Source organism: Perognathus longimembris, chromosome 15 (genome assembly GCF_023159225.1).
Source record: "Perognathus longimembris pacificus isolate PPM17 chromosome 15, ASM2315922v1, whole genome shotgun sequence".
NCBI classification, from domain to species: Eukaryota; Metazoa; Chordata; class Mammalia; order Rodentia; family Heteromyidae; genus Perognathus; species Perognathus longimembris.
Genome location: NC_063175.1, coordinates 3453650 through 3467097, shown reverse-complemented (window position 1 = coordinate 3467097; position 13448 = coordinate 3453650). Strand labels below are relative to the sequence as shown.

At 47.2% G+C, this 13448-nt stretch overlaps 1 protein-coding gene across 1 annotated transcript in view; it reads right to left on the bottom strand.

Annotated features, from left to right (window-relative positions):
• Nucleotides 1-13448, bottom strand: part of Emilin2 (elastin microfibril interfacer 2) — a 59138-nt gene that overhangs the window by 16738 nt on the left and 28952 nt on the right. Inside the window, exons 3-4 of the mRNA XM_048363668.1 lie at nt 12315-12490; nt 4694-6628 (exon numbers count right to left, since the gene is read on the bottom strand). Of these exons, the coding sequence (XP_048219625.1) occupies nt 4694-6628; nt 12315-12490 (2111 nt within the window). The remainder of the gene's footprint in view (nt 1-4693; nt 6629-12314; nt 12491-13448) is intronic.

Below are 13448 nucleotides of genomic sequence, written 5' to 3'. Positions count from 1 at the left end.
AGATGCCCCTCCACAGACGAATGGATCCAAAAAATATGGTACTTATACACAATGGAATACTACATAGCGATTAGGAATGGTGAAATACTGTTATTCGCAGGGAAATGGACAGAACTCGAACAAATAATGTTGAGTGAGACAAGCCTAGAACACAGAAAACAAAGGGGCATGATCTCCCTGATATATGACTGTTAAGAAAGGGAGATGGAGAGACAGTAGAGACCAAGTCTGTGAATACTGTATATATTCTTGATACATTGTATATTGCATATATGTCAACCTGACCTAGACAAGGGATAGAAAAACAGGTCGTAAGATATCATAAGAAATGTACACACTGCCCTACTATGTAACTGCACCCTCTTTGCACAACACCTTGTAAAAAAATTTATGTCCAATTAATAAATAAATAAATAAATATAAAAAAAAAGTTAGGCTCCCTCTCAGTCCAAGGTGAAAGCTGCTATTATACCTGCAATCCTAGCTACTCAGGAGGCTGAGATCTGAGGGCCAAAGCTAAGCCAAGCAATTCAAAATCTGTGAGACTCTTATCTCCAACTAACCACCAAGAAGCTGATGTGGGCTCAAGTGGTAGAGTGCTAGCCTCCAGCACAAAAGCTCAAGGATAGTGCAGAAGCCCTGAGTTCAAACCCCAGAACTGCCCCCCATACACACAAAGAAAAGCCCAACATTTGCATCCAGTTTTAAGAATCAGAATTCCTGAAATTCTTCCACCAAGGAACCCCTGAAGAACACCTGTACTAATGGTAGGGCCACAGGGTCTTAAATTCACCTGAACATCTGCTGACACCTTTCTCCATCTGCTTCCTCTAGGACAACTGATCCCCTTAGGTCCTTGTGAACAGGAAGTAACTTGGGCACCAACACCACAGCCCACATTCTTCCCATTAAGCCTGGGTATGCCTCCCACCATCACTTCCCATTCTCTCCCCACACCATCAGCCACGTCACCAGGACGGAATGCATGTGGCAGAACTAATTCCGGGTCAGGTCTGTGGCATGCTTGTAGGCACTCAGCAGCTTCTGCTTTCTCTCTGGGCTGGCAGCCACCCTTTAAGCCTAACCAGGCTGGGAGGAGCTCCCTGACAACCATATGAAGTGACAGCCATGTGCTAGGGGCTGGGGCTGGGGCTGGGGCTGGGCCAGACAGGGCCTTCCTACAGACATGCCAACCCTGCCCCTGGTCCCCACCCCAGCTAATGTTGCAGAAGACCAAGCTTGGCAGGGTTACACAGCAATAACAGATCCAGCCTTCTCACTAATGCCCTCTCCTCACGCTTTCCAAACCCCACCCAACTCTCAATTCTCAGCTGTTAACACCTTCTGGAAGTTTCTTTCATCATCTTGCTTCACCCTTCATCCTAGGGGCCTGTAAACCATGCTCAGCCCTCAAGGCTCAGCTGAAGGGCTTCCTCCTCTGAGAAGCCCTCCCAGCCTGCACAGTGGCAGATAAGGCTCAGGCACACCCACTTTCTAGGGCGAAGCTCTACCACATAAGAGGGGCATAATTGTACGGGAACACCATCATGAGAAAGAGAAACCACGTTTTGAGAGGTCGGATTGGGAGTCTTTATTGGAGAGCTGGTGACTGCAGGTGGACTCTTCTCACAAGCCTGCAGCCCAGAATGCACTTAACACTGCTAGAAAACTGATCCAGGCCAGGTGCCAGTGGCTCACGCCTGTAATCCTAGCTGCTCAGGAGGCTGAGATCTGAGGATCGCGGTTCAAAGCCAGCCTGGGCAGGAAAGTCCATGAGACTCTTATCTCCAATTAATCACCAGAAAACTGGAAGTAGCGCAGTGGCTCAAGTGGTAGAGGGCTAGCCTTGAGCTGAAGAGATCAGGGACAAACCCCAGGCCCAGAGTTCAAGCCCCACAACCAAAAAACAACCCAAAAACCCAACTGAGCTGAGATAGTAGTAAAGCAAAGAAAGAGCAGAAAACCATTATCAACCAGATCAATACCAATACCAATACCAGATCAACCCAATGGAGAGCTGAAGTGGGGCACCAAGGTGACCACCAGGAGACACAGGACACGGGACACAAGGGATGATGTAATGGCACCTGAGCTGGTCCAGGCCTGGAAAGTGTCAGGAGCAAGGGGTAGAGGCACAGGAAAAAGGAGTCTCACAGTTCAAAGCACAGGACTGACAGGTCCAGTAACCTATCATCCAAGTCCCTGCCCCTGCTGCTAGGAATTCAGGCATGCCAATCACCTGGCCTCTCCCAAGAAGACAAGATGGCACCAGTTAAACACAATCCCCTGTCATCTACCACATGTCCAAATGGCACCGGTTAGATGCAGTATCCGTATTTCATTGCTAGAGCTCATGAGTGGAAACAAGCCCCTCTTGTGCTGCCATTGTGCTTCCACAGACCACCCCACTCATCCTCGACAGGCCTGTGCGTGTCTTCCCACCAGAACTGTCGCTTTTTGAATAAGGGGCACAGCAGCTCATGCCCGCACCTTGGCAGGGCCTGGCGCACAGCAGTGGGCACTGCCTGCTGTTGCCTGCAAACTAATCTGTGTGTAACAAGTCACCACGGAGCTGCCACACATCTCCCTGGCCCCGGTGCTCTACGAGTCTGCAGAAGACCGTTTACTTCTGGCTCTTTCCAACACTCCTTCTCGAAAGTTCATGCAGTCTCCATTCAGCACAATGGGTCCAGCCCCAAGGGGCTGTGCATTCTTGACAAGGCCCCCACCTCCACATCCCGCTACACAAATGCCAGGGACACGACTTCCCACGCCGCCGGGGCGCTGCAAACAGACTGGAAATATCTGGGCTCTGTCTGTTATTATAAAGCAGGGTCCAGACAGCATTGTCACCACAGGAGACAACTGTCGTGTGCACAAACACACACACACAGCTCTGTGACCTTTCCTTCACATTCCAGACATTCCGGGCTGAGGAGCCTGGGTGTGGGGCGCAATGATACACAGAGCAGGCCACTGTCCTGAGGGTCCTGGTCCTGCCTGGCCTGGTAACTCGCTGCACCATGAACACCAGCTGCTGGGACAAGGTCCGGGACATGATCCTACCTGCCAGGCCCCTGCCCTGCACTCCGAGGGGCCAGGGCTGGGGTCCAGATCTCTCTCCCTGGCTGGGTCAAGGCCTAGGCACCTTCCATGTTTTAGCCAGTCCCTCCTCAGCTAACCACAAAATTCCCCAAGTTCAGAGCAACCACACAATCCCAGCTTCGTGGAACAGGCCTATGTCACCCACAGTGAACAAGCTGGACAAGGTGACAGGAACAGAAGACAGAAAGAAAGATGGGGCCTGGTTTCTTCCCCGCACACAGCTGGCCCTCCACAAGTCCTGGCAGGCCGCAGACACCGGTGCCCGACTCTGGGAGACACAACTGCACATGGGGTAAGACAAAGATCTTGAGAACCCCTTGGCCTGGGCGCGAAGCCCAACTCCACCACTACCCCTGTGGAACTCGCACCACGGCTCCTGCAGCACACCGCGGGCTCCTGAGCACTGTCACCCAAGCTACGGCAGTGAAGGTGCTCAACAAATGCTAAGCTCCCTTCATGTTCCCTTTTACTTCTACCTCCAAACAGAAAGGGCAAGTCCTTGGCGTTACATCTAGAAGTAGAATACAGCTAAAAGAGAAGCCTGCCAAGAAGTATGGCTTTAGTCACAGGCACCTAACTCAATATGAAATAGATTACTCAGCTATAAAGGGATGAGTCATTCGACAAACACCCTCAGTACTGTGGACTGGGGCACGATGGGGCTTTGTAGTTTTGATCCCTTAAGTGCTTGTGCCCATGGATCTTGTATCTTTGGGAACAAATTAAGGGATGTTTGGTACTGGAGGTCACATGACCACTAACCCCACTGTCCCCTGCCCAAGTCGTGATGCCATAAATCAGACCCCAACTCTCTCCAACACAGGTGCAGCTTAGCAATATCAGTATTTCTCATCTATCTGCCCTAAAGGACCAGATTTACTTCATTTGTGATATATTGTGAACTGGTACTGTGTGTGTATGTGTGTGTGTGTGTGTGTGTGTGTGTGTGTGTGTGTGTGTGTGTGTGTGTGTGTTGGTACCAGGCTTGAATTCAGGTCCTATAGGTCTTGTCTGTTTGGGTATTTTTTGTTGTTGTTATTTTGTTCAAGATTAGCACCCTACCAACTTAAGACACAGTTCTACTTCCACTGTGGAGGTAAATTGGAGATGAGTCTCATGGACTTTCCTGCCTGGGGCTGGCTTCAAATCATGATCCCCAGATCTCAGCCTATGGAGTAGCTAAGATTATAGGTGTGATGCTACCCAACACCAACCAATTCACACTTGGGGTAGCACTGATGGACTCTAGTTAGGTCTACTAATCCATCCAGCAGTCTACTATAATACTGTCACAATGTGCAAATGCCTACAAGAAATGGAATTGCTGGCTGGGGGAGTGGCTCAAATGATAGAATATCAGCTGACAAGCTCATGAGGCCTTGAGTTCAACAATACCCAGTACCACAGAACAAATAATAAAAATAAATGAAGAAGGGGTAAAATTGCCCCAAAAGAATTTGTGCTTATTACCTGACTTATGGAACTGTAACCCTTCTGTACAAAACCTTTAATAATAACAGTAAAATTATATATATATATATATATATATATTTTTTTTTAACAAATGGAACTGTCAAGTTGAACTTACTTGCTGCTGGCTGGAATTTGACCAGATCTTGCAGGTCAGTGGAAATCTGGAAAACATGGCTATAGAACTGCTGGACAGAGTTCTTCAGGCCAGAAATGTCTCTGGAATGGGACCTGAGTGTCCCGTTCATCTGCCTGACGCAGGTCCACAGGCTGCTGACGTGTTTGTTCAGGCCCTCCTTGATCCTCTGCAGACTTCCAGAGATGGCGTCCAGTTGGCTGCACGTCTTCTCCATTTGCGACACCCTGCCCTCCACTGTGGACACCTCCCTATGGACGCCGTGCGTGGTTTCCTTGCAAGTGTCCAGCTCCGCCAGCAGCTGGCCTTGCCACTGCTGCCACCTGGCCTCCAGCTGTCCACAGCACTGAGCCCCGGGGTCCTGGGGAGACGGGAGGGTCCCCGCCATCCTGTCTGGCTCACCCACTTTGGAAAACCCACCCGATTCGCCATTTTCACCTGCTTGATCATTGGTCATTTCATTCTCAAGCTGACTCACATCGTTTTCTGTGTGATTTAGTTGAAAATAGAGAAAACTGAAATCCTCTTGAAGCTTCTGGATGCTCTCTTCAGTTTCTTGGAATTTTCTCTGCATGGTGGCATTTAGGGATGCCAAAAGGCTCAGGATGTCACCCACGTGGTCCTCTCCATTTGGTAAAGTACCCTCCGTCTCATGATGGCCTCCTTGAGAGTTCTGTAGGCAAAAGTCCTCAACCACTTGAACTTTGACCTTTAGGTGGTTTAGCTCCATCAAGACCTGCTCATTGCCTGTGCCAGACCCCCGGGGGGGTAGGGCTGGTCCGGGGGCAGCGACCCCCACCTCAGAGCCATTGGCCAGCTGGAGAACGCTGCCCAGACGGTCTTCCAGGGAGCGGAGCTTCTGATCCAGAAGCTGCTTCAGGTCATCCACCTCGCCATGGATGGCCCCCCGAAGTGTCTCCTCAATGTAAAAGCAGTGTTCCTCCGCATTCTTCTCTGTCACGTTGATCCTGGCATCCAGTTCATTCCATCTTGCATCGAAGTCCGCGTCTGCTTCAGGAACTGCCAGGCGGTCAAACTCGTTGTCCAGTCTTCCATTCAACATTCTGGTGGCTTCAGCCACTCGCTCGATTTTCTGGTCTAATGTCTTGATCTGTTGACCAACATCACTGTCCACTCCGCCACCCCCACCACTACAGCAATCTGGCCGGGATGAAGGATGCTGCAGCTGGGCTCGGAGGTCGCTGATGTCTTTTCTCAGGCTGGCTTCTTTCTCCCCAATCAGCTCGATCACCCCCAGGTAGCTGCTCCCGTAGTCCTCACACTGCTGCTGGAGGCCCACCAGCTTGTACTCGCACGTGTTCTTCAGGTCAGCCAGCTTCCTGTCCATCCCTTCCATGAGCTCCTCTCTCAGGGCCTCCATCTTGCTGTCCACATAGGCTTGGTAGAGCTCATTGGTCGTCATGGTCACCGTAGGGCCCTGGGCTGCCTCCTGCAGCTGCTTGAGCTGCCCTTCATAACCCTTCACTTTCCCATCCAGCTCTTCCAGCTTGTCGCTCTTGGTTTTCAGCGTATCTTTGACTTCGGCCAGTTCCGACTTGATGTCCTTCATACCAGATTCCTTGGTGCCCAAGAGGCCGGGAGGCTGCACATTATCCAAGTCTCCAGCAGTGTCACCGCCCGGTGCCGGCTGGGGGTGCAGGGGGCTGAGCCCCGGAGCCAGCGTTTTGCTGGCATCCTCCTGAATGATGTGTCTGAGGTTCTCATGCACCCCAGCCATGGAAGACTGGAGGTCCACAACCATGCGGGTGAGGCGGAGGACTTTCTCCTCAAGCACTTGAATTTTCTTCTCCTGCAGCTCCTGGGGCCCCTGCTTTGGATCCCCTGCTTGGCTTGGTTCCGCTGCACGAGTTGGTGACAAGGTCTGCTTGGGCTGTGAGACTTGACTTGGCTCAGTATCTATAGGAAAAAAATGGACATGGTTTAGCATTTGCCACCTTTGGCCAACTTCTGCAAAGACCATCAATGGAATGCCTACAGAATATACTTGAACCCTCTCTTAGAGGCCCTGCCTAACTGTGGGTGATTGTCAAAGAGGCCCAAAGGTGTTCTGGGTTTGCTATTACCGTGTCCCCTCAAGCAAGTTAATTAGCTTTTGTGAACTCTAATCCACCCCTCCATAGGAAAGGCCACATTGTGAAGAGATAGTATCCAGGGCTCATGACAGTCAGTGGTCCCTTTCTCCCTAAAGGGAAATAGTTATTATCTACTTTATCCTGCCAACATATTGGTTCTACCCTGATGAAGAACTGCCTACTACAAACCTCCACAAAGCCATTTAAGATCAACCCTGTGCCTGCTGGGATCTGTTGTAGTAATCTGAAAACAACCCCTGAATATCTTATTTTTCTTATCATCCTTATGCTAAGAATCTTGTAGATATAATTTGGGCAAATCAACCCTGAGTTCAATTTCTAGCACCAATTTTAAAAGGAAAAACAAAAAACAAAAGAGCTATAACCAAGTACCTGTTGATGTCATCTAATCCTATTTGGGGTGAATGAATGGCCCTTCCCCTCAAAAAAAAAAGTCTAACAAAAAAGGGGGGGAAAGTCATCATAAGGGCACAAATCAATCAATAGAAAAAGCTGAAACAAACAAGAAGAAAGCTCTAAAACCTGCAGTGGTAGATAGGAAGGAAGCTGTGACTTCGAAGGCAGTGGAGAATGCAGGGCAGGGTGACAGGAGCGGCCTCGCAAGTCACCACGGAAGTGAGAAACGCCAAACGCAACAGATCACAATGAATTAAACAGATTACAATGAGTTAAAATGCATGAAGGCTCAGAACTGAAAGCACCAAAGTACGTTGAGAATGCTGCAGGCACTTGAATGTAACACTGCTTCTTTAAACTTTTCAACAAGATTACAGTAGCTGGTATATTTATTACAAGCAATTTGGTGATAAACCACAACCAAAACTCAAGCTGTCTAAGCAGAGAACGATGAAGAACACTTAACTTCCCATTCTGAAATTATTACATTATCTCAAGACATGAGAAGAAACAAAAGGTGGAGTCATATATAAATGAAACTTAACCTGAGCACGGGGAAGAAGAATAGAGACAGCCCACCACTGGTGACTATAAACGGCTACATTTTCAAGGAACGTGGGGCAGTAGGTATCAAAATACCCATCCTCAGCTGGGAATGTGGCTTAGTGGTATAGTGCTTGCCTAGCATGTATGAAGACCTGAGTTCGATTCCTCAGTACCACATACACAGAAAAAGCCAGAAGTGGCGTTGTATAGAGTGCTAGCCTTGGATAAAAGAAGCTCCTGGACAGTGCCCAGGCCCTGCATTCAAGCACCAGAAACAAAAAACATTCATCCTCTTGATCTAGCAATTACACTTCTAGAAATGTATTATATAAACTAATGAGGGGCCTGGGAATGTGGCTTAGTGGTAGAATGCTTGCCTAGCATGCATGAAGCCTTGGGTTCGATTCCTCAGTACCACATACACAGAAAAAGCCAGAAGTGGTGCTGTGGCTCAAGTGGTAGAGTGCTAGCCTTGAGCAAAAGAAGCTCAGGGACAGTGCCAAGGCCCTAAGTTCAAATCCCAGGACTGGCAAAAAAAAATAAATAAATAAAAACAAGGAATGATTGCAACTGTTTAAAAGGAAAAAAAGTTCTCACGCACAAATGATCTATCATAATGAAAAATTACCCCAGCCTAAGAGACTAATACTGAGGAACTGTGTCAAAACAACCCTATCCTCTGAAGCCCGTATGTGACTATGTAGATGCACAACAGGAAATAGTTCTGTTTTGGTGGAACTTGGGACCAACAGCATTTAGCTTTTTCTATTCACAACTAGCGCTCTACCATTTGAATCACACCTCCTCTGTGAACTCTGATTCTCAAATCTCAGCTCCCCAAGTGCCTCATATGTTCTTTTTTCTTTTCTTTCCTTGCAGACAGTCTCCCTATTTAGTCCAGGCTCCCTACAAATTTGTGATCCTCCCAACTCAGCCTCCTGAGTACCATGATTCTAGTTGAAATTATCACATCCAGCAAAAATAAGATGTCCTGGATAATGATAATGGAGAATTATGAGCATTTCCCTTTGTTCCTCTAAAATCCCACTATAATGGCAATAAAAATAGGGAAGGGACCAAAAATATCTCCCAAGGCATGCACACACATGCACGCGTGCCCCCCACACACACGTATGAAAGGAGATTAGGTTTGGACTGCTTAATAGCAATATTGAAAGCCACAGAAGAAATAAACAATGTCTTAAAAATTCAGAAGCTGGGGCTGGGAATATGGCCTACGGGTGGAGTGCTTACCTCATATACATGAAGCCCAGGGTTCAATTCCTCAGCACTACATTTATAGAAAAAGCCAAAAGTGGTGTTGTGATTCAAATGGTAGAGTGCTAGTCTTGAGCAGAAAGGAGCCAGGGACAGTGTTCAGGCCCTGAGTTCAAGCCCCAGCACTGGCAAATAATTAAATGAAGAAGAAGAAGAATTCCAAAGGTCAACATGGTGGTTCATGCCTACAATCTCAGAGGAGCATCCTAAATTTGAAGCCATCCCAGGCAAAGTCAGAGAGACTATGTCTCAAATACAAAAAGTCTGGGGGTGTTGCTCAAGTAGTAGAGCATTTGCCCAGCAAGCACAAAGTCCTAGATCCTTGAAACTGAAATAAATATCTGTAGAAAAATCATTTCTAATTCAGAATTCTGAAGCTAAAGTAAAGATACTTGCAGAAATATCAAAGAGCTTATCTATGACACTTCTGAAGGGGATGTGGGTGTCGGTAGTGCTTCCAAGTACCTGCCTCGCATGAGAAGGCCCTGGGTTTGGTCCCCAGCGCGGGGGGGAAAAAAATGTTTACGTTAACTGACTGCTTGTGGAAAGACAAAGCAGGAGTCACAGTTTTCCCACTGTGTCTTAGGAAACTAGATTACTTATGGTATGTTTAAAATTAGGTAAGCAAAGAAACTATTAGGACCCAAACACCCCTTCTCACAGGTTCCCCATCAGAGAATCCATCACAAATCCCCAAATCACGTAGCACTAATCCAACGGCTCAGCAACAGAACCCTCCTGCAGGAACCAGTGCAGGGCCTGCCACAGACAGATGCTCAACCCATCCTTATGGGATGAATACATTTCTTCTCATTCTCCTTTTCCTTTTCCCTCTCCCCCTCCACCCCCCTCCCCCTCCCCCTCCTCCTGCTCTTCTTCTTCTTCTCCTTGCCAGTCCTGGAACTTGAACTCAGGGCCTGGGCACTGTCCCAAAGCTTCTTTTGCTCAGGGCTAGTACCCTACCACTTGAGCCATGGCACCACTTCCAGCTTCTTCTGTTTATGTGGTGTTGAGGAATCGAATCCAGGGCCTCATGCATGGAGGCAAGCACTCTACCACTAAGCCACATTCCCAGCCTGAATAAATTCTTCTTTAACAAAATGTATGCACATACTTAGAAAAGATTAATTGTCTCTAAAAAGAATGGGAGAATAGGTATTAGAGGTTGAACATATCCCCCAATTTCATGTCCAAAGTTTTTATTGTTTTGTCACAAATTTCACATGATTTCTACACCTGGAATCTGAGTCAAACTCACAGAAATAAGGAACAGAGGTGGCAAGGAGCTGAGGGAAATGGAAATTTCCAGTTAGAAGAGAATGTTCTAGAATCTAAGGTACAGCTTGACTGGTTGATAAGTGTGTTAATTTCACAGTGGTGGGCAGTCACTGGATGTTCTATGCAGACAGCAAATCACCATGCAGCCTTGGAAAATAAAATAGTTTACAATGAAAACACAGGTTTTATTTTAAAACTCAGGTTTACTTAAAAACAATACTCAACTTTTACAATTTTGTAACTTAAAAAGTTAAATTTTGGCTGGGAACATGGCCTAGTGGCAAGAGTGCTTGCCTCGTATACATGAAGCCCTGGGTTCGATTCCACAGCACCACATATATAGAGAATGGCCAGAAGTGGTGCTGTGGCTCAAGTGGCAGAGTGCTAGCCTTGAGCAAAAAGAAGCCAGGGACAGTGATCAGGCCCTGAGTCCAAGGCCCAGGACTGACCAATATTTAAAAAAATAAATAAAGAAATAAACAAACAAATAAATAAATAAATAAACAAAAAATTTTTTAAAAAGGTAAATTTTATGTGTGTGTGCCAGTCCTAGAGCTTGAACACAAGATGGCTGGCCCTAATTTTTAAAAGCTCAAGGATAGCACTCTACTTCTTGAAGCACGGCTCCCTCTGGCTTTTTGTTGGTAGTTAATTGGAGATAAGAGTCTCACAGAATTCCTGTCCCTGCTGGTTTCAACTGTGTTCCTCAGATCTCAGCCTTTTAATTAGCCCCCAGCCTCCAGCCACTTTTTTTTTTTTTTTTTTTTTTGGCCAGTCCTGGGCCTTGGACTCAGGGCCTGAGCACTGTCCCTGGCTTCTTCCCGCTCAAGGCTAGCACTCTGCCACTTGAGCCACAGCGCCGCTTCTGGCCGTTTTCTGTATATGTGGTGCTGGGGAATCGAACCTAGGGCCTCGTGTATCCGAGGCAGGCACTCTTGCCACTAGGCTATATCCCCAGCCCTCCAGCCACTTTTTAATCTGTTTTACAGATAATATTAAAAAGCATTCCACTTTCAAAATTGAAAAGACCTCATGGGAAAATAAAAATCAAAGACATCTTAAGCATCTAATTTCACAGGAAAAATCTAATCTGCATTTGTTGTGAATTGTTTTGAAAAGATGACAGGTACAAGGGGGGAGAAAATTTTTACTTGTGAAAAACATTTTCTTAATGCTGTGCTTCAAAGCAAAGGGGACTACAAGAGAGATTCCTAACTTGGGGTTCAGCTTTGCAAAGACCTCATTCCAAACAGAGAGAAAATGAAGTGTTTACCCAATTTTTGTTTTATTATTCATTTATTTCCTGTCTTATTTATGAAAGCAGTTCTCACTGTGGAGCCCAAGCTGGCCTCGAACTCATAATCTTGCAGCCTTTGCCTCCCAAATGCTATGATTCTGGGCATTCTCCACCATACCTGGCTTTTACCTCTTTTTAAAGACAATTTTAAACTCAGATTTATAGATCTTACCAATTAAAGTAAAAAAAAAAAAATCATTGCACTGACACCTGACACTAGGCCTGAGATACACTAGTCTGAACTCATCCAAATTTTCACCTGTGCGTGTGTGCACGTGCCAGTCCTAGGGCTTGAACTCAGGGCTTAGTGCTCTCACTTGGCTTTTTCACTCAAGGCCGGTGCTCTACCACCTCACCCACACCTCCACTTCTGGATTTTTACTGGTTAATTGTAGATAAGAGCCTCATGAACTTTCTTGCCCAGGCTGGCTTCAAACCATGATCCTCAGACCTCAGCCTCCTGAGTAACTAGGATTACGTGCACCTGGTGATTTTTAAGGTACTTTCTTTCATGTCCTAACAAAGCAAGTTAGTTGGAAGAAGTGTCATTTAATTGCTTCTGCTGCTACAAAAGCATTTCTGCTGTCAGAATAGATTCACTCAAGTTTGCACATCATAAATCCTGCCCTTTGAAGCAGCACTGGAAACCCTAAAAGATCGGAGTTCAGCAAAGCACGGGTAGATCACACATTACCTGTGGCTTTCTTCACACTGTTTCGAGGCCGTGCAGGGGTGGGGCGGAGGGTCCTGGATGGGTCCTTCAGGCCCTCTTGACAGTCTGTGCCTCTAAAACCAGGGCAGCACCTCCATTCCAAGTGTGTCACTGTCTTGTACCTGGTGACATACCTGGGTCTGAAGTTCACCCGATACCTGCGGATGGAAAGGCAGGATCTCCTCAGTGGCTGTTGTGGGGAGCATGACCTGCCCTCTTGAAGCCCCTGGTTCCTGCCAGGCTAATGCTCACATCTCCCCCCTCAGTCCTTGGCTCCTGGAATTCAAGAAGGGAGTTCAGTAAGGCAGAGGCTCCCCACTCCTGTCTCTGTCCCTTTTGTGTTTGGGGAAGATTTTTATTTCTGTCCTTTGTTTTTAATTTTGTGTGTGTGTGTGTGTGTGTGCGCGCGCACGCACGCACGAGAGAGAGAGAGAGAGAGAGAGAGAGAGAGAGAGAGAGAGAGAGAGAGAGAGAGAGAGAGAGAGAGAGAAAGAGTCCTGGGGTGTAGCTTCAGGGCTTGAGCACTGTCCCTGGCTTCTTTTTACTCAAGGTTAGCACTCTATCTCTTGAGCCACAGCGCCACTTCTGGCTTTTTCTATATATGTGATGCTGAGGAATCGAACCCAGGGCTTCATGTATACGAGACGAGCACTTTACCACTAGGCCATATTTCCAGCCCTGAGCTGCTTTTTTTTTTTTTTTTTTTTTTTTTTTTTAGGCTTGTGCTCCACCGCTTTAGGTCTTTTGGGAGGTATGGAGTGCTGAACTGGAAAGAATTGTCTCACAGACTTTCCTGCCAGGATTGGCTTTGAACTGCAATCCTCAGCCTCCTGAGCGCAGAAATTACAGGCCAGTACCACCACATCTAACTCCTCTAGCTCTCAGACTCTGGGTAAACCGACTTTAGAAAAGCTCGTATGGAGTTAGGTGGCTCATACCTGTAATCTTAGCTACTGAGGAGCTGAGGCCCAGAGAGGATGATTCAAAGCCAGCCCAGGGAGAAAAGAAGATCCCATGTCCCAAATCATGTCCCATGAAATCCCATGTCCCCAAGGCAAGAGCCCTGGCTATGCACACAAGCTGAGCTAGTGTACAGCCTTAAGCTCAAACCTCAGT